At 46.1% G+C, this 19135-nt stretch overlaps 2 protein-coding genes across 5 annotated transcripts in view; one reads left to right on the top strand and one right to left on the bottom strand.

Moving 5' to 3' along the window:
• Window positions 1–19135, top strand: part of LOC100345379 (zinc finger protein 773) — a 66961-nt gene that overhangs the window by 20971 nt on the left and 26855 nt on the right. The window contains exons 2-4 of the mRNA XM_070063464.1: window positions 15796–16331; window positions 18421–18547; window positions 19052–19120. Of these exons, the coding sequence (XP_069919565.1) occupies window positions 16299–16331; window positions 18421–18547; window positions 19052–19120 (229 nt within the window). The 5' untranslated portion in view covers window positions 15796–16298. The remainder of the gene's footprint in view (window positions 1–15795; window positions 16332–18420; window positions 18548–19051; window positions 19121–19135) is intronic.
• ZNF772 (zinc finger protein 772) lies at window positions 5322–12811 on the bottom strand. 4 transcript variants are annotated; one of them, XM_051835299.2, is made up of 4 exons: window positions 12140–12811; window positions 11879–11917; window positions 10405–10531; window positions 5322–8835 (listed from the first exon to the last, which is right to left on the bottom strand). In XM_051835299.2, exons 1-4 carry the CDS (start codon window positions 12224–12226, stop codon window positions 7691–7693), a joined length of 1398 nt encoding a protein of 465 aa, XP_051691259.1. In that variant the 5' UTR covers window positions 12227–12811; the 3' UTR covers window positions 5322–7690. The 4 variants fall into 4 exon arrangements, with proteins under 4 accessions (XP_051691259.1, XP_008247208.1, XP_069919563.1 ...); XM_008248986.4 differs by having other exon boundaries at window positions 12482–12811; XM_070063462.1 differs by having other exon boundaries at window positions 11722–11917; window positions 12482–12810.

The following is a 19135-nucleotide window of genomic DNA, read 5'->3' as shown; positions in this document are numbered from 1 at the left end:
AGGTTTTTTTTTTATTTTTTAAGATTTTATTTACTTGAAAGAGTTACACAGAGAGAGAAGGAGAGGTAGAGAGAGAGAGAGATAGGGGATGAGAGAGAGAGAAGTCTTCCATCTGCTGGTTCACTCCCCAGTTGGCCACAACGGCTGGAACTGTGCCAATCCAAAGCCAGGAGCCAGGAGCTTCTTCCAGGTCTCCCATGCCAGTGCAGTGGCCCAAGGACTTGGTCATCTGCTTTCCCAGATCACAGCAGAGAGCTGGATAGGAAGTAGAGCAGCCAGGACTTGAAACAGCACCCATATGGGATGCCAGCACTCAAGTGGTGGCTTTACCTGCTATGCCACAGCACCGGCCCCAAGCTTCAGGTTTTTAATAGTTGTCCTATATCAGGAGATCTCTTTGAGGTTTGACTCCAAATCTTTGACAGCAACTACCCAGAGTAAGCATCAGTCCCCATGGGTGCTGTGGTTTCAGTACATCCCCAAAGTGTATGTGGTGGAAATGTGGTGCCCAGATTGATAAGTTGATGGTATTTGGAGGTGGGCTCTTTAAGAGTTAAGTAGAGTTAGGTGAGGTCATTAGAGTGGACCCTGATGATGGGTTTCCAGTTTTACAAGAGGGAGAGAAACCTGGGCCATCATGCTCCCATTGCCTGCCCCATGTAATGTCCTCCACCTTGCTATGAGGCAGCTTGAAGATCCTCACCACGTTAGTAGCTTGAGGACTTTCTAGCCTCATAACTGTGAGAAGTTTCCTTTCTTTTTCAGTTATCCAGTCTGGTATTATTATAGAACTCACCAAAATTGCCATCCATACTTATTATTCCAGTTTTACTCCAAAGGATAAAACTTAGGAACAGCAAGGTGGAAAGTATATAGGGCAAGATCTTGGGGAGCATAGTCTGCTCTCCATGGAGTCAGCCCACATCACCCTCCTGGTATATCCATGTGTTCGGCAGCCAGGATGCTCCACCAAGCCTCAATATCCAGAGTTTTGACGAGGACCTTACTTTGTAGCCATGGTTGATTCAAGCGTATCCATATGACAACTCCATCACTAGCCAGTCTCCCCTCAGTGTTTGGTCTGGCTTAAAGGTTGAATCCTCTAATCACATGCTTGTGTCTTTCTGGTTTAGCAGCCCTCATTCTGAAACTTTCTGTGAGTCCACCATGAACTGTCATTTTTTAAAAAAATTTATTTATGTACTTGAAAGTCAAGAGTTACACAGATAAAGAAGGAGAGGGAGAGGAGGAGAGAGGAGAGAGAGGAGAGAGGTCTTCCATCCAGTGGTTCACTCCACACATGGCCACAATGGCCGGAGCTGCGCCCATCCAAAGCCAGGAGCCAGGAGCTTCTTCCAGGTCTCCCACGTGGGTGCAGGGGCCCAAGGACTTGGGCCATTTTCTACTGCTTTCCCAGACCATAGCAGAGAGCAGGATCAGAAGTGAAGCAGCTGGGACTAGAACCAGTGCACATATGGGATACTGGCAGAGCGGCTCTACCCTCTACGCCACAGCACCAACCCCCATGAACTGTCTTATCTAAGACTTCAAGTTTTATCATTGTTTTAGTTTTTTGGCAGAGTTTAATAGAATACTGATTACTTCTTCATTTAATAACTGGTAGGATTCTTTAATGAGGCCATCTTGAAGTTTTTAGTGGAAAGGCTTCTTATATTTATAATCAGATCTGTAGTATTAGTCTAGAAATATGAATTAAATGCCTTTGACAGGATGTTTTCAGATGTTCTGTTTCTTATTGACTGAGCCTGGCCTGTTGGTATCTTTCAATGAATTTTCTTCAAATTTCAATTTATTAAGAATAAGTTTTTAAAGCTGTTTATTTATTTGAAAGGCAGAGTTATGAAGAGGCAAATGCAGAGAGACAGATCTTCCATCCACTGGTTCACTCCTCAGATGGCCACAATGGCCGGAGCTGTGCCAATCTGAAGCCAGGAGTCAGTAGCTTCTTCCAGGTCTCCCACATGGGTGCAGGGCCCAAGGACTTGGGCCATCTTCTACTGCTTTCCCAGGACATAGCAGAGAGCTGGATCAGAAGCGGAGTAGCCAGGACTTGAACCAGCACCAGTATGGGATGCTGGCACTGCAGGTGATGGCTTTACCTGCTATGCCACAGCACCAGCCCCTTTTAAGAATAAATTTTTAAAACAATCAGTCAGCCATTATGTTTTAGTTATCTAGTATTTCATTATCTTTCCTTGCTCATATTTGTAATATGTGATTTCTCTTTTTTTCTGGGATGGCCAGAGGTATATAAGTTCTACTGATTTATTCAAGGTATATATTTTGGAGGTATATTGATCTTCTGTATGGATCCAAAAAAATAAAAAAAAAACTAAAAAGCATATAGAACTGATTTTCAATATGTTGGGCATTAGGTAGAAAGCAATATTTAATAAGAGAGAGCAAACAAATGATGTGAGACACATGCCTGTCTAAGGTGCCTGTGAAAATAAAACTTCCAGGCCCTCATGCAAAAACAGAGAGCCCCAGGTGCAGTATCTGAGTTAGGGAGGCAGAGCTGTGAGTCTGGGTTTGTCAAGGTGGTTAAGTCTATGGAGCAGAGTACAAGAGAGGAACTTTGTCAGCGTGCAGAGGGCTATCCTTGAGGATTTATCTGTGTATTAATCTGTTTATGCTTGGAGGAACCCACCAGGAATTGGGGAGATTACTGGGTACTGATCTGTTTATGCATGGAGGAACCCACCAGGAGATAGGGAGACTACTGTGTACTAATCTGTTTATGCATAGAGGAACTATGGGGAGACTACTGTGTATAAGGATTTGGTGGAATACTTTTCAAAGCTCATACAGAGACAAGAATAGTTCTTGCTAACCAGTTTGAGTGGAAAACTTTCATAATTAATGAAGCATCATGTAGAGAAAACCAAATGGCTGTATCTTGGTTGTGGGTGATGAATTAGCCTCAAATTTAATAGCACATTCTAAAAATGGTTGGGATCAAATCTTCCCAAAAGTTATATTGCTTCCATGAAACAGAAAGAAAATCAAGAGTACCAGTGTCATATTTAGAATCCAGCTCATTAGGAAGACATATTTACCTAATAAAAAAGGCTTCAAAATATACAAAGCAAAACCTGATAGAATTGTACAGAGAAACCAGTAAGTCTACTTTTATATTCAAAGATGTCAATAATCCCTTTCAAATAATGGACAGAGCCAAATCAAAAACAGAATATCAGTAAGGATATGGAAAACTTAGACAATATTATCAACCACCTTGACTAGTTGACACTTGTAGAATACTTCACCAAACAAGAATATAATATTCACTAATTCTGAGTTGACACACAGCACCTAACAAGACAGCCTGTATTCTGGACAATAAAGCAAGTCTCAAGGAATGTAAATAATTCATAAAGTGTTTACTCTAAGTGAAATTAAATTAGAAATTACCAGAAAGATAAGGAAAATTTGCAAATATCTGGAACTAAAATACCCTTCTTAAAAAAGGGCTGTGTATCAAAGGAAAAACTAAAAAGGAGATTAGAAAAGATTTAAACTTAAAATGAAAATACAACCTATCAAATTTTGTGGGTGGCAACTAAAACAGTTCTTAGACGAATTTTAGCATTAAGTATTTGTAAGTGTGCAGAGGGCTATCCTTAGGGGGAAAAAAAAGGTTGTAAGTAAGGAACCTCAGCATCCATATTAAAAAGTAGCAAAAGAAGACAACAAATCCAACAAAAGCTGAATGTAGTCATAAAGGTCAAAATGGGAACAAAACAGACAATAAGACTGACTGCTTTAGGAAGATCCTTATGTTTGGTAAATTTCTAGTCAAACAGAGAAATACCGATGCTGGTGTTGTGCAGTTAAGCCACTGCTTGCAATGCTGGCATCTCATATCTGAGTGTCAGTTCAAGTCCAACCTGCTTGACTTTTAACCCAGCTCCCTGCTAGCGCACCTGGGAAGGCACTGGATGATTACTCAAGTGCATGGGCCTCTGCCACCCATATGGGAGTTAGATGGTGTTCTTGGCTCCTGGCTTTGGTCTGGCCCAGCCCTGGCTGCAGCTGCCATTTGGAAAGTGAATCAGCAGATAGAAGATGTCTGTCTCTCCCTCTCTGTGATTCTGTCTTTCAAATAAATAAATAAACAAACCTTTTTAAAAAGGGGAAATACTGTATAAGTATAAACATTACTGGTATCAGGAACAAGAGGAGTGGTATCACTATAGATTCCACAAGTAGTAAAGTAATAACATGTGAATATTTAGAAAAAAAATTCACTTAAATAAAATATACTCCTTCAAAACACACGAACCATCAAAAGTCACTGTGGAGAAAATATATGCACATGCCATGCATCCCATAATGATGGTGTTACACTCTAAGAAATATACTGTCAGATGATGTCATCAATTTGCAAACATCCCAGAATGTGCTCACACAAACCCAGGTGGTATAGATCAGTCACTTCACGTGGCCCCTTGATACAATAAAGATGCTCTGTAAACATGAGCTGTAGGAGGCTGCTGCCAGCACAACATGGCATCCTGTTTTACATTTAACTTTCTTTATAAGTAGTATACTCTAAAATAATAATAAAAATATGGTATAGCAAGGCTGGCGCCATGGCTCACTAGGCTAATCCTCTGCCTGCGGCGCGGGCACCCCAGGTTCTAGTCCCGGTCAGGGCGCCGGATTCTGTCCCGGTTGCCCCTCTTCCAGTCCAGCTCTCTGCTATGGCCCGGGAGTGCACTGGAGGATGGCCCAAGTGCTTGGGCCCTGCACCCACATGGGAGACCAGCAGGAAGCACCTGGCTCCTGGCTTCGGATCGGCACAGTGTGCCGGCCACAGCGGCCATTTAGGGGGTGAACCAACAGAAGGAAGACCTTTCTCTCTGTCTCTCTCACTGTCCAACTCTGCCTTCCAATATATATATATATATATATATATATATATATATATATAGTATAGCAAATAAAATAATTAGTAAAATAGTTTTTTTTTAACCAAGTACATGTACTGTACATAATTGTATGTGCTATACTTTTATACAGCACAACAGGTTCATTTATACCAACATGACCACAACACAAGAGTAGCATATTACACTTCAACTTTATACCTTTTACAGTGTCATTAAATGATAGGAAATGTTCAGCTCCATTATAAGCATACAAGACTGCCACCTATATGCAGTCTTATTGAACAGAACAGCATTAATGACATTATGACTATAAATATGACTATACTTAAGTTTTTAAAAATTATTCAAGTTTTAGTCTATCATGGAAATTAAACTTGCAGTTAGAAACTAACACACAGAAAAAAATCCAGGTCCACATAGCTTCATTTGGTAAATTGTACCTAACATTTAATGAAGAAATCATACCAATTTTTCACAAACTCTTCCAGAAAATTAAGGAGTACATCCTAACATTCTGTAAAGGTAGCATTTTGCTGACACCAAAGCTAAACTAGGCATCAAAGAAAATCAGAAACTAGTATCTCTTATGACTATATATACAAACATTTTTAAGAAAAATATTGGGGCTATCGCTTCTTGGCCTTTTGGCTAAGATCAAGTGTGTGTAATATTGGGGCTGGCATAATGGCAAAGCAGGTAAAGCCACTGCTTGTGATGCTAGCATCCTACATGGGCACCCATTTGTGTCCTCGCTGCTCCACTTCTGATCCAGCTCCCTGCTAATGGCCTGGGAAGAGTAGCTGGAAGACAGCTGAAGTCTTTGGGCCCCTGCCTTCCACAAGGGAGACCCATTAGAAGTTCCTGGCTCCTGGCTTCAGCCTGGCTCTGCCCTGGCCATTTCAGCCACTTGGGGAATGAACCAGTGGATGGAGGATCTCTGTCTCTCCCTCTCACTGTAATTCTGATGTTCAAATATATAAATAAATCTTTTTAAAAAAATAAAAAACTCAATAATACAGAAAATGAATACATATATCTTGAATGAGGATTACCCCAGAAATGCAAAGTTGGTTTAATACTTGAAAACTAGTCTATTTAATTTACCATTAAAAGACTGAAAAAAGAAAAATAATCCTGATCACTATAGTCATCAGCATCCAAAAAAGTACTCACAAATCCATACCTCCTTATATTTTCCCACTGCAGAGTTTCCTTCCATCTTTTACTAGGATTAGTCAGTGATGCCTATAGGATGTATCAGAAATGGTGGAATTTTACTTTCAGGTTAAGGTCATAAAAAGATACTGCAGTTGGCTCTTAAGTATGAGTTCTTTCTGGAACATTTGCTTTGGAATTGCATATAGCTCTCTACAGTGGAATACTTTCAGCAAAAGTACAAATGAAAAGAAATGAACTTCTGAAGTAGAACTTGGGTGAATAAAATCAATAGTGTATAATTAAAGAAGCCAGATACATTACACACTGAATTACCATATATTACATATATATGTACATATGTACACATATATAAAACATTCTAGGAAGTGTGGATAAGCTTATAGTGACAGTGATCAATGGTTGCCGGGGCAAAGATGAGGGGGAAATCAGGACTATTTATATTTACTCTAACAATGGCCTTAGCTCTAAGAGACACGTATGGAAGTCTTAAGAATTTCTGCAAACTCTCATAACAAAGCCACAGTGATGGAAACATATGTGGGTGCACTTTTAGGAGGGTCATTTTCCCTGTAGTATGCTGCAGTCCCCTTGTACCACCTATTGTTTCAGGTGACAGCCCATGATAGCTGCCTACCGAACAGACTTAAGGGATCCTGGCAGGTCCCAGTTCTCCTCAAGGAGCTGTATCCTCTGCAGGAGGACCTAAATGTATGCTGCGCCCAGGCACACTAGATTGTCACAACAATTTCAGGGTGACCTTAGCCACACCTGCTATCTTGACAAACAGACGAAACAAATAGGCTCACAAAGAATACCAATATATTCTTTCCTAGGAGAGTTTAAGCAGCAGTGTAACTTAGGCTGTCACTAGAATTGGAACTCTTTGCCATCGTACTATCACCTGTAAGACCAAGGCACAGAGCTCTGGCAAAAGCTTTTCATTGCTTCATGCTGGCAGAGATCAACTCAGTTCTCAATCCAGCCCACAAAGTGAACAGCATCCTCAAGATGTCCAGTCTAAAAATTAAGGCTTTTTTTTTTAAACCAGAATATGAGGCAGGAAATTTCAGGGTAGATGTCCTGAATGATGGAAAAACCCATCACAAGTGCCATATGAAGTCAATAGTGTCCAAAGGCTTCTCTACAAGCAGACCACAGAACAAAGTGTACATCCTCACGGCCTAAACTGCCTCATGGTTAAACCAGTGTGGGGCAGGAAGGGGCGAGAGTCCTCCAGGAGCCCACACCACCAGTTATTTCCTCTAGGAAAGGGAGGAGGACAGAGACCTGCCTCTTTGAGGATGTCGGGATGATGTGTGCACAAAGTGGAACCTGCCGCTATGCAGATAAATGGCTTCAGTCAGAGACACTGGTCAAGTAATTCCAGCGAGGGTCCTGGGCAGCTTCCAAAGAACAAGAAAGCTCCAGAACGCTTCCTATACAAGCGACACTCAAATCTCCCAGGGCGGGCAGTGTTAAGGTGTAAGATTAAACTTGACTGATGGCTAGAAGGCTACACACGAAGGCTACTGTGGGAGCTCCTTTCTGGTACTAGTCATTTTGTCAAACAAGGAGATGGCATATTCCTGGCTATCCTATGACCTTTCTCCAGTGTGAACTTTCCAATGCCGTACAAGGGAAGCCCTTTGCCGGAAGGCCTTCCCACACTCACTGCACTTATATGGTCTTTCTCCAGTGTGAATTCGATGGTGCTGAACAAGAACATGCTTATGACTAAAAGCTTTTCCACATTCGCTGCACACATAAGGCTTTTCACCATTGTGAACCCTTTGGTGTGCAATAAGGTCAGAACTTTGGCTAAAGAATTTCCCACATGCAATGCACTCATAAGGCCTTGCTCCAGTGTGGACACTCCAATGTTTAATGAGTCTGTACTTGTGACCAAAGTATTTCCCACATTCACTGCATTCATAAGGCCTTTCTCCAGTGTGGACACTCTCATGCTGAACGAGAGTGGATTTGTGGCTGTAGGCTTTTCCACATTCATTGCACTTGTAAGGCCTTGCTCCAGTGTGCACTCTCTGATGTACAATAAGGTTAGAGCTGTGATTAAAAACTTTTCCACATATGCCACACTCATAAGGCATTTCTCCAGTGTGGATTCTCTGGTGCTGAGCAAGGATGGGTTTCCGGCTGAAGGTTTTCCCACATTCACCACACTGATAAGGCCTTTCTCCAGTGTGAACTCTCTGGTGCTGGACAAGTGAGTCTTTGCGGCTGAAGGTTTTCCCACATTCACTGCATGTGTAATGTCTTTGTCCACTGGAGAAGCCCTCCTCACATTTGGAGGTACTGCGTGGCTTCCACTCACTGCGGGGGACCTGGTGCTGGAAAATGTTCGAGCTGGTTGGGAAGTCCATACCACCTTCTTGCATAGAGATCACCTGTGATGTTTGGACAAGGCAGCTGTTCTCAAGCAAGGCCTGGCTCTTGTTCCTTCTAAAGGGCGTCTCCCCACGGTGTTGCTGTTGGTGCTGGTGAAGGTTTGCACTAAACCAGAATTGTCTCCCACATGACACACTCATGTATGGTTTCTGCCCATGGTGTGCTTCCTGGCGCTCAGCCAATTGCAAAATGTCTTTCAAGGCCAGGCCACACATCTGATGGTGGGCATTCTGTATCAAAAAACCTCCCTTGCTGGTCCTGATTTGTGACACTCCTTCTCTAGGAACACCATTCTCAAAATGTGTCTCTTTATGTGCTATTCCACATGAACAACCTGAAAGCATAGAAATTCTGATGATGTATAAATTGACACAGTGGGGCCTCATAAGTGTGTCTAATACAATTAAGATGAAGGTCATAGGACTACTTTCAGGACAAGGGTCTGAGCTTAAGTTGAGTAAAGCTCTGCTGAATAGCAGTTGGCATCTTAGGTAATGGACTGGGGGAGGCCTCAGTCAGGAGAAAATATAAACAAGGGACAGAGCACAGGGAGAGGCGGGGTCTCCAGTGATGCCATTCACAGTTGGATTCCCTTGGCTGCTGGAACAGGTGAGAGTTGTGCAGAAGGCTATGTGCATATGCAAGGAAATCAAATCACAGCTGAGCAGATGATATTTAAAGACTACCTGGAGTATGCACATCTCATGACACATAAGTACAGGTCAATGTTGGAGAGCACTGCAGAGACAGTAGAGGGGAATAGGGCAGACATTGAGGTGTAGAACAGCCAGAGGCCACAGGTCAGAGCATGAAAGGCAAGTGTGTAAATGGGAAAGTTGACAGAAATAAGGCATATCGCACAGCCTTGGATAAAAACTCCTGTGGGTTCAGAAAGGTTAAGGAATGGTGTGAACTCAGTCCTAACACCCCATCTTTCCTCAGCTCCCTCACGCAGGGCACACCCACCTACAGTTTCTTTGTCAATGGAATCATGTTTACCCAATCAGGTACCCTGGACTCACTGCCCATCTCCAGTGAGGCAACTACAATGGGATACAGAAGAGACATGTCCTAAGGAAAAGAGAGGGCAGGTGAGTGGCCAGCACTGGTCTGGAGGAGCCACCCCATAGAAAAGAAAGCTAAACAGAAAAATTATCAGGGGCGGTGCTGTGGTGTAGTGAGTAAAGCTGCCATCTGCAGTGCCCGCATCCCATTTAGGTGCTGATTCAAGTCCCAGCTGCTCCATTTCTGATTCAGCTCCCTTCTAATGCACCTGGGAAAGCAGTGGAGGATGGCCCAAGTTCTTGGGCCCCTGCACCCACGTGGTAGACCCGGAGGAAGCTCCTGGCTCCTGGCTTCTGAACAGCCCAGCTCAGGCCATTGTGGTCATTTTTGTAGTGGACCAGCAGATGGAAGATCTCAAGCTGTCTCTCTCCCTCTAACTTTCAATAAATAAATCTTTAAAAAAAAAAAAAAACAGAAAAAATTATCTCAGAGTAGGGTTAGTCCAGGTGTCCCCACAAATAGTGACCATACTGGTCCATGTAATTCCTCAGATAGGCAAGCCACAGGAAATGTCAGGAGGGGCAGAATCTGGGCTCAGAGTTGCCAGACATGGATATGGACAGAGGCATTCAATCTGAGAAAGGAAAAGATGGAAAAGAAAGAAAGAAAAGATGGAAATGATCCGCTAAGCTGACTGCAGGATGCTGGCTCCATCCCTATGAGTCTTTCGGACCGCAGGTGTTGGAACTGCTGAGGAGCAGTAGGCAGTACACACACAGCTGAGGCAGTTTCCATAGCACTCCTCCAGGGAACTGAAGAAGGAGGGCTAGGCTGCCCTAGGAAAAGGGGGAAGGGAAACATCTACTCCAGGATCCTGGGGTGGGTGTGACGGCCTTACCCAGTGAGGCCGTAAGTGCAAAGTTCTCCAGCATCACATCGCGGTACAGGAGCCTCTGAGCCTCATCCAGGAGCCCCCATTCCTCTTGGGAGAAGTGCACGAACACGTCCTCAAAGTTCACCTGCCCCTGCCGCAGTGGGGAGAGTCGAGTCCATCAACAGCCTCTCTCCTGAGGACCCCCATCCATTCCCCATGAGCGCACACCTGGGAACTCTCCTACCCAACTCCTCAATTCAGACATACCAGGACCAGATGCCACTGGCATCTGTTCTGTCACTGTGCTCCCAGTGTTCACTCTGTTCACCAAATAGCAACAACAGGGAGGAGGGCAGAAGGTACCATTTAAGCTCTGGGCTGGCATATGGAGCCCAAGTCTACTGCTAGCTAATTCTCCATGAGTCATTAAGATCATCCTTGCCAGACAACCAAAGCTGGGCATACCTTTCTCCTTTAAGACCAGTAACATGGCCCAGGTGCCATCAATCCACAGTCCCAAGCATATAATTCTTTGGGTCACAGCTGTCTCACAACTGGCCGGCTAAGCAATCAGTGACCTTCACCATCACCTTACTGGTTCACTCACTGCACAACCGTTGTGATGTGAAGATTCTCTCCTAAGCCCCAGTCTAAACATCATCTTCTACCTTTTGGATGTATTCATTCTGAAACCCTATAAAGAACTCCAGTCCCCTGTGTCCAGAATCTCACATGACCCCTCTACTCAGTATGCTTGGAATATCTCAGACTCCTCTCATGATCACAAATAAACTTTTCAAATCCACATGGAAAACTACTCTTACCACTGACTTGTCCATCTCAGCTGATAAAGCTTCTACCGTTCTAGTTATTAAGGTTAAAAAACCTTGAGGGTGATTCTTTTTCTTTATAACAGCATAAAATCTAATCATGTCGTGATTCTTCACAGCCTCCCATACGGCCTATCTGTCACCACTTATCTGGAATATTGTAGGAGCCTCCTCTCTGATCTCCTTGTCTCTGCCAGAATTTATCAACTCCCAAAAATATCTAGTCTGTTCTCTGCGTGGCATCTATGGGGAGGATAAGATCTAGGTCAGATCACTTCCCTCCTCTGACCCCATTGCTCACTGTGTTCATCAACAGCAACCAGGAGGTCGGCAGAAAGGCACTAAGCCCGGCCCAGACTTCTGCCAGCTAATTTCCCCGAGGTCTCCGACCTTTAGAACAGAAACCCAACTCCTCAGCCGTCATTTCCAGTCTGACTCCTGCCCCTTGTCCTTGGTTCCTACCAGACTTGGTGGAGACCCGAGGTTCCTTGGAAACTCCCATCAGCCTCACCTCCAAGTATTGCTCATGCTGGTTCCCGCGTCTGAAGCAGCCTCCCAGCTTCAGTCAAGTGGTTTTCAAGAATGGGAGCCCCCATATAACCAAGACCTGAACTCAAGACTCTAGGCTTGGGGTTCCCCAGGGTCCAGCATGGACAGCCTCCCCTCACCTGGACAGGGTCCATAATTACTTCTGAGTTCATGGCAACCTGTGGGAAGAGGGAGCCTGTGAAGGGTTAGCAACCATAAGGCTTAGGCTATCCCTGATTCCTGCTGAGTCCTAAGGTGGCCTGGGGCCAACTGTCAACCCTCAGCTTCAGTCTTTAGGGTAGCCTCCGAGCGACTATATTAAACCATATCTTACTGTGTCCTGTTCTCATCACCCCACAACCAACCCCCAGCCTTTCTCCTCTCAGCAGCCTAGGGAATACTCTTAAACCGTCTCTGATCGTGTCTCTCCTCCGTTGGAAACCTTCCGTTGGCCTCAGAGTGGACGCCAGGCAGCTCAGGATGACCATCCAGGGTGACGACTCCTCATACTCTTAACCCGACAGCTACAGAGGACGCCAGGTTCCGGCGTGCTCTAGCCGTGTGGCACCTCTACGTCTTCGCGCACGTAACGTCCTTCCACAACCCATCGAGCTGCCTGGCGACGGGGTTCTCCGCTGTCCTGGACGCAGGGGCCTGGGCTGCAGTTCCCCCAGGAGCCCTCATCTGAAGCTTGTACGATTCAGAGACGAGGTCGGGGCGAGGACCCGTGCACTCACACCCACCTGCGCCGAGTCCCTCGGCGCTGCCGCCGCCATCGGAGACAGGTGTCAGGAGAGGGGACCCGCGATCCGCCTCCTAGAGGCCAGCTCTCCCTGGCAGCCACTGCGGAGCGCCAGCCCCGCCTCCGCTCGGGGCAGACACCGCCGCCTCTCACGGTCTCCCTTTCTCGTCACCCTCGGCCTGCACTGCCTTCTCACGGACTATGACAGGGAAGTCAACCACACGTCGGCCAGCGGCGGGCACGGGAAGTCCCGCCCCGGGGTCGTCTGCAGGAAGGGACTCGCCCGCTTGCCGGGCCTGCGTTGGTCCCACCGCCGGGTCTCCTGGGTAGTGTAGTTCCCGCGGCCGCGAGCCTAGGGACGCCTGCAAGTGGGACGCGGCCCCAGCGGCCAAGGCGGGGTATCGCTTCTTAAAGGCGTCACATCTGTACTGCTGGTGAGCGTAGTCTGTAACAGCACAGAAATATTTAGAGGTCTATTATGTCAGTCTTCCTTAGGCAGAGAATGCTCATTAAAAAAAAAAAAAAAAAAAGGCAAGTATCACACCATATACTAATGTCACGCAGACTTATATAGCTGGAAACTGATTCGTGTTGTGAGCAGCAGACACCTTAACTGATCACCCAGTTCACATTTGTGTCTTCCCACAATGCCGTGTTTTATTGACCATTCCAATCAATCAGCAATACGGGATGCCGGCGCCGCCGGGGGACGGGTAACGTACCACGCACAGCGTCAGCCCCCCAAGATGATGATATTTTATAATATCAAGGGCGGTTAGTAGACTAAGAAGTCACAGGCAGGGGTGGGTGCTACGGCAAAGTGGGTTAAGCCCGCATCTGGTTTGGAGGGCTGGTTTGAGTCCCGGCTGCTCTGCGTTCTGACCCAGCTTCCTGCTGATGTGCTGGGGATTGCAAGGTGTCCGGCGCATAACAAATCTTCCCAGGCAGACGAATCAATTAATTCACAGGCTTTTATTAGGATTCCGCTCCCGGGCGAGGTTCCTCGGTCCCAACAGAGCAGGGACCAGGGAAGTCGCGCGGCAGAGATTGGGAGAGCTCCTTTTATAGATTCAGGGCATGGGGGTTAAAGGTTGAGGCAGGTCTGAGCCTTACTGGTTGACCTTTAGGCACCCGCGGGGACCTTGACAAGGACTTTTCTTCCCTGGAAGTACAGGTAGGAACTTTCCATTCCTGGAAGTGTAGGCCTTCCCTCCTTGCAGATCCCAAAGCTACTAGGGATGTGCAGCAGCAGGTGATTCCACGTGCGTGAGCCCCCACCACCTGTGTGGGAGACCCAGCTGGAGCTCCTGGCTCCTGGCTTTTGCCTGATTCAGCCCTGCTGGTGTGGCCATTTGGCGAGGGACCAGTCTCTCTGTTTCTCCACTTCTCTCCCCTGCCCCCAGTCATTCTACCTTTCAAATGAATATTTTTTTTAAAAGGAGTCACAGCATATTGAAAGTTAACAAACTAGTTCAAAGGAGTGAGTGAAGAGATAACAGGGTTGGTCCGGCAACCAAGTCTCAAACCACAGGCAAAGGTTTCCTTCAGTGACCACTACTTTTCAGGTTGGGGGTACAGAGATGCTGAGAATCTAGCACTGTTCTTTCCTCTTTTTTTAAGAAAAAATTTATTTTCATTTAGTATGAATGGGAGAAGTAGGAAGAATTGACTAGAAAGTTATATAGCAGAGAGCTGAACACTGAATTCACAGTCATGTCTGGTTCCCAGTGTTACTCTTTTCCCTATCCCCTGGCCCGGCCACTGTGTTCTTCTTCCTATTACTCGAAGTCACCAGATTTTTTTCGTGCCTCATCACTTAGACACTTATTCTACCTTTTTTTATGTGACTATTTGGGACTTGGCTCCTCTATGGTTACCTCCTTCGCATTTTTCTGGTCTGCAGTTATCACCTCCAGAAAATATCAGCCACATGTAACCCATCTGAAGAATTGTCCTCTGACGTTCAGTTTCAACATTTCTTAAGTTAGCAGCCATTTCTTGAACCTTCAAGGGAGGAGATAGTCTCCAGTCCTGAAGGAGATCTGGCTAAAGATAAGGTCTGGGCTTCCAGCTTTGATGTTCTCATTTCTTACAGACATGGGAATAGTCCTAAAAGTTGGAAATACAACTGGATTCCAGAGTTATAAACAACAATTATAGGCCAAAATATGTTGATATTGTTCTTTTAAAGTATCCTCATGGAATTTATTTTATGAATTCAATATTAGTGAATCCTGTTGTAGATAATCATTTCATCTAAACTAAATGATTCAATACTTGGGTTTCCCCTCAGTGGTCAAGTTATTTGAAATTCCACACATAGATGAATCGATTTGTTCTGTTGAGGCACCCATTTTTATTACTGTGACAAAATAAAGCTACTTAGCCTTTTATTTTAAAGTTTTCACATGTTCAGCGGAGTGTTGACAAGAGGTGTACATCTTGCTTTTTAGTTAAAAAACACATCTGTGAGATAACCATTCATGATAAATAGTTTCTTAGGCATTCACTCTCCTTTGTCCCCTCATAATGCCTGGCACACCCCCTGGAGCTAATACCCGAAAATTTTGAGAAGCAATCTGCAAGTGTCTTTATATTTTTAATATCTGTGTAGATTTCTACAATTGATATACTTATTTTTGTCATATTCCGAGTTTTTCATAAGCTGCATTATATTGTATGCACTTTGCTATGACTGTATTCTACAACATGTTTGTTAGATGTGTTCACAAAGGTTCAAGTCATAGTGGTCAGTTTATGATTTATCTATAATCTTATAGGTGAATGATTTAGAATCTACTCTTCTAATAGATGGTTCTGATGCCTACTGTCCTTCTTGAACACTGATTTGAAATGAGCATGGTTTGAAGGAGGAAAGTAAATACTTAAGATTCCCAACTATCTGTATCTACAATTCAGAGCCCTTTCTTTCAGGTTTTTTGTTTTTGTTTTTGTTTTTGTTTGAAAAGCAGAGTTAGAGGGAGAGGGAGGGAGGAAGAAAGTGAGAGTGAGAGAGAGAGAGAGAATGAGATTGAGAGAGAGAATCTTCCATCCACTGGTTCATTCCCCAAATGACCACAAGGGTTGGGGCTGGGACAGCTAAAGCCAGGAGCCCAGAGCTAGACGTGGGTGCAGGGCCCAAGCACTTGGGCCATCTTTCACTGCTCTCCCAGGTGCATTAGCAGGGAGCTGGATCGAAGTGGAGCAGCCAGGTCTCCCAACAGGCGCCCATATGGGATGCCAGCGCTGTAGGCGGCAGCTTTATCCCTTATATCACCGCCGGCCCCAGAACCCTGTATTATTCTCACACTTCAGGTATTGCATCACTGAATTTTCAACTGGACATCCCTTTGCCAAGGAAAATTTGGAAATGTATACGCGGTTCAGCCTAAGGAAGCCAATTACTGTGGCCCTGAAGAACCGCAAGTGCTTGGAGAGAAGGAAAACTCAGCGGAGGGAACCTGAAATCCATGCCAGTCCGCAATAACGCAAGAATCCCACTCTCCGGGTGCACAGCCACGCCCACTAAAGTTTGATGGCGCCAGAACTACACTACCCAGAAGGCATTGCACCCTTCTGCCAATGAAAACTGACGTTCCCGTGCCTGGGCGGGCCTTCCGGCGTCGCCGTGGCGAAATCATTTTCCTTGCTCCAGAGAGGTCATTTTGCGTTGAGGTGAGGAGACCTGGGAGGTGCGAGAAGAAACGGGCTGTGTTCACCACACGGAGTCGAGTGTGAGGCTCCTCGGCAGTGCCCAGAGCGAGCGGGAGCGGCCCTTCCCGCCGCGGCTCCCGGCCACGCTCTGCTCACGGCATCTGATGGCGGCGGCGGCGTTGAGGCGCCCGGCTGAGGTAAGTTCTGCACCCTCCGTGCCCTGAGTGAGGGAGACCTGCTAGCGTCCCTGCAACCCGGCCCCGGGGTTCAGGCGCGTGAGGCGCTCGTGGCCGGTGTGAGGAGAAGGAGTGCGGAACAGAGAGGAGGCAGGATACGAACTTGCAGCCGCAGCGAGTTTATTCAAGAAAAATCAATGCGCAGAGGCGGGGGACCCACTGCCAGCGTGCACACCGATGGAACCAGGCTGGGACTTTTTCTCTCTCTTTGTTGTAAATAATCATTTATTTATTTTGAGAGGCAGAGTCACAGACAGAAGCAGAGACAGAGAGGTCTTCCATCCGCTGGTTCACTCCCCAGATGGCTGCAATGGCCAAGGCTTGGCCAGGCCGGAGCCAGGAGCCAGGAGTCAGGAGCCAGGAGCAGATGGCCCCATAAAACCTAGTTGTGCAGAAACATGGGGTTATCTGAGTGTGCTCTGATGTTTGCATACCGAAACCACCCAGTGGTGCATTCCTTACAGCATTTCCCTGTTGTTAGCAAGGCATGACTGCCGGAGGTGGAGGACGTGGACGGAGGACCAGCTGAGTGGCATAGATTTGCCACTGCGGGCTCAGGAGGCTCTCTTGCCCTTTTGTCCGCTCCTTGTGGAGAAAATGAAAGGCCAGGCAGGCTGATGGAACAGCTGCTTTGATGCCCAAGTTCCCCTGGACTCCAGTGTAGAACAATGGAAAGACCCGTGTCCTAAGAGTTGCCTTCTGACAACTACATAGCAGGCAGCCACGTTGCCAAACTTAGCTGCTCCAATTCCTCCTGAATTGATTTACAAAATAAGTATTGAAGCACTGATTAATCAAGATTCATACCCAGGGACAATTAAAACAACATGAACTCAACAATTAAATGATGCAAACACTTAATAAAGTTGAAAACTTAATAATCTGCATCTGATTAAAATCAGATTCTTAAATATTGTGTTCTTAGCTAAAAGGAATATTAAAAAACATTCACGTGATTAAAACCTGTTATCGTATTTGCACTGAAAATGTTAACAGAAGCAGTAATTACATGTGCATTCAGTAAGAATTGATAATTAGTCACTGACACATAGGAATGGGTTTGATCTAACACTGCTCCTATTGGGTGGGTACCATTATCATCTCCCTGTTACGGATGACAACACCGAGGTACAGAGAAGTCAGGTGCTTGTCCACAGGTACCACTGAGGACGGAGACGCAGATGGTAGATGGGAAGGCACACTGACCCCACCGTCTGTGAGAGGAGCTTGGCCAGTCCTTAGGGACATTGTTGCCTGCTTTTCACAGCTTCGCTTTTGTATAGGAACCTATGGCTGCGTCTCATTTGCAGACCATGCAGAGACAAGTGGAGGATGTCCTTAGTCTTCACCCATCTCAGCTTGCACATGCTGGTCTCCAGGACTGTGGTGTCCTGGGATTCTTGGCTTGCTCTCCTCTATCCTTCTGAGCTCCCTGGACAGTGGTCTCACATAGTCAGAGCCTTGAATATAGACCAAGGATTATATGGATAGAGTCCCATTTTAAGCAGTCAAGGACGTGAGGTTTAGAAGGTTTTATAGCCATAGTGATCAACGATGGAAAATCTGAAGGGGTGTTTAACCTAGCAGTTGAGATAGATGTCCGTGTTCCATGTTAGCATGTCTGGATTTGTTGCCTGACTCTGGCTCCTGTTGGTGTAGACTCTGGAAGACACCGTCTTGATGGCTCAAGTCATTGAGTTCCTCCACCCATGTGGGAAATTTGGGTTAGTTCTGGGCTCCCAGCTTCAGTTTGGCCCACCCTCAGCTGTTGCAAGCATCTGGGCAAGTGAATCAGTAGATGAGATCTCTCTCGCTCTTTTTTTCTCCTCTTCCTCCTCCTCCACCTCTCCACTTCTCCCTCTTTTTCCTCCTCCTCCTCCTTCTCCTCCTCTTCCTCTTCTTCCTTCCTATTTCTTCTTTCTCTTCCTCCTCGTCCCATTTCCCCTCCAAGGAAGGGGCTCAGGAGGGGAATGGTCGTAAGCATGGATGTTTGGGAGGCTGTCCAGAGTCCTGGGGAAGGAATATAAACGCAGCTCTCCCCGCGTGGCAGGGCTTCGTGACCTTTGCCGATGTGGCTGTCTCCTTCTCCTGGGAGGAGTGGAATCTGCTGGATACAGCCCAGAGACACCTCTATCGCAGCGTGATGCTGGAGACCTCGGCCCTTCTGGACTCATTAGGTGAGATTTTTATGCTCTGTCCCAGCTCTGGGCTGGCTCTGCTGTTTCTCATTTTCCTAAAGGCAGGACTATCCTCCTCACCGCTGGGCCACAGACGCCGCTTCCTTCTCCAGTGTCCTGGAGTAGGGATTGTAGGTATAGACCTGGGCTGTGCATACACCGCTTTCTCTCCCTAGCTGCCCCAGAGGCCTGCAGGAAAGGTTTTGGGGGCCAGCAGTCCTGCAGTCAGCCTAATGGATTTCACCGTGTCAGCTTCTCCATGGCCTGGTAATGCAGTACAGGTGCATGAAAGTTTTGTGCCCCTTTCCTTTGACTGACCTACCTTGGGTGTGCCTGTACTGGGATGTGTTCACACTGACAGGATCCCTACTTGACTGGGTAGTTCCTGCAAGATGCTTCTAAGATTCTGTCTGTACTGTGCATTTTTTTCCTGTGGTTTGTCATGGGATAGGTCACTCTGGCCCAGTGCTGGCCACTCACGTGTCCTGCCTTTCTTTCCCTTAGGACTTAAAGCTTCCAAGACCCATGAAATTGTCCAGCTGGAGTTGTGGGGACAGCCCTTTACACCAAGAGGTAATTCAGAGGTGG

The sequence above is a fragment of the Oryctolagus cuniculus genome, chromosome 18, assembly GCF_964237555.1.
Source record: "Oryctolagus cuniculus chromosome 18, mOryCun1.1, whole genome shotgun sequence".
In the NCBI taxonomy this organism is placed as follows: Eukaryota; Metazoa; Chordata; class Mammalia; order Lagomorpha; family Leporidae; genus Oryctolagus; species Oryctolagus cuniculus.
Note: the sequence above shows the minus strand (reverse complement) of the source record. Positions and strands in the feature narration are given on the sequence as shown.

What these genes read in the sequence shown, in the direction of transcription:
- ZNF772 (XM_051835299.2), bottom strand. Translation starts at nt 12,226, where the DNA reads ATGGTCATCCTGAGCTGCCTGGCGTCCACTCTGAGGCCAACGGAAGGT. An exon ending in CGATCAGAGACGGTTTAAGA is followed by an intron (nt 11,918 to 12,139) that starts GTATTCCCTAGG and finishes CTCTTCCCACAG; the next exon opens with GTTGCCATGAACTCAGAAGT. An exon ending in TGCACTTACGGCCTCACTGG is followed by an intron (nt 8,836 to 10,404) that starts GTAAGGCCGTCA and finishes CTATGCTTTCAG; the next exon opens with GTTGTTCATGTGGAATAGCA.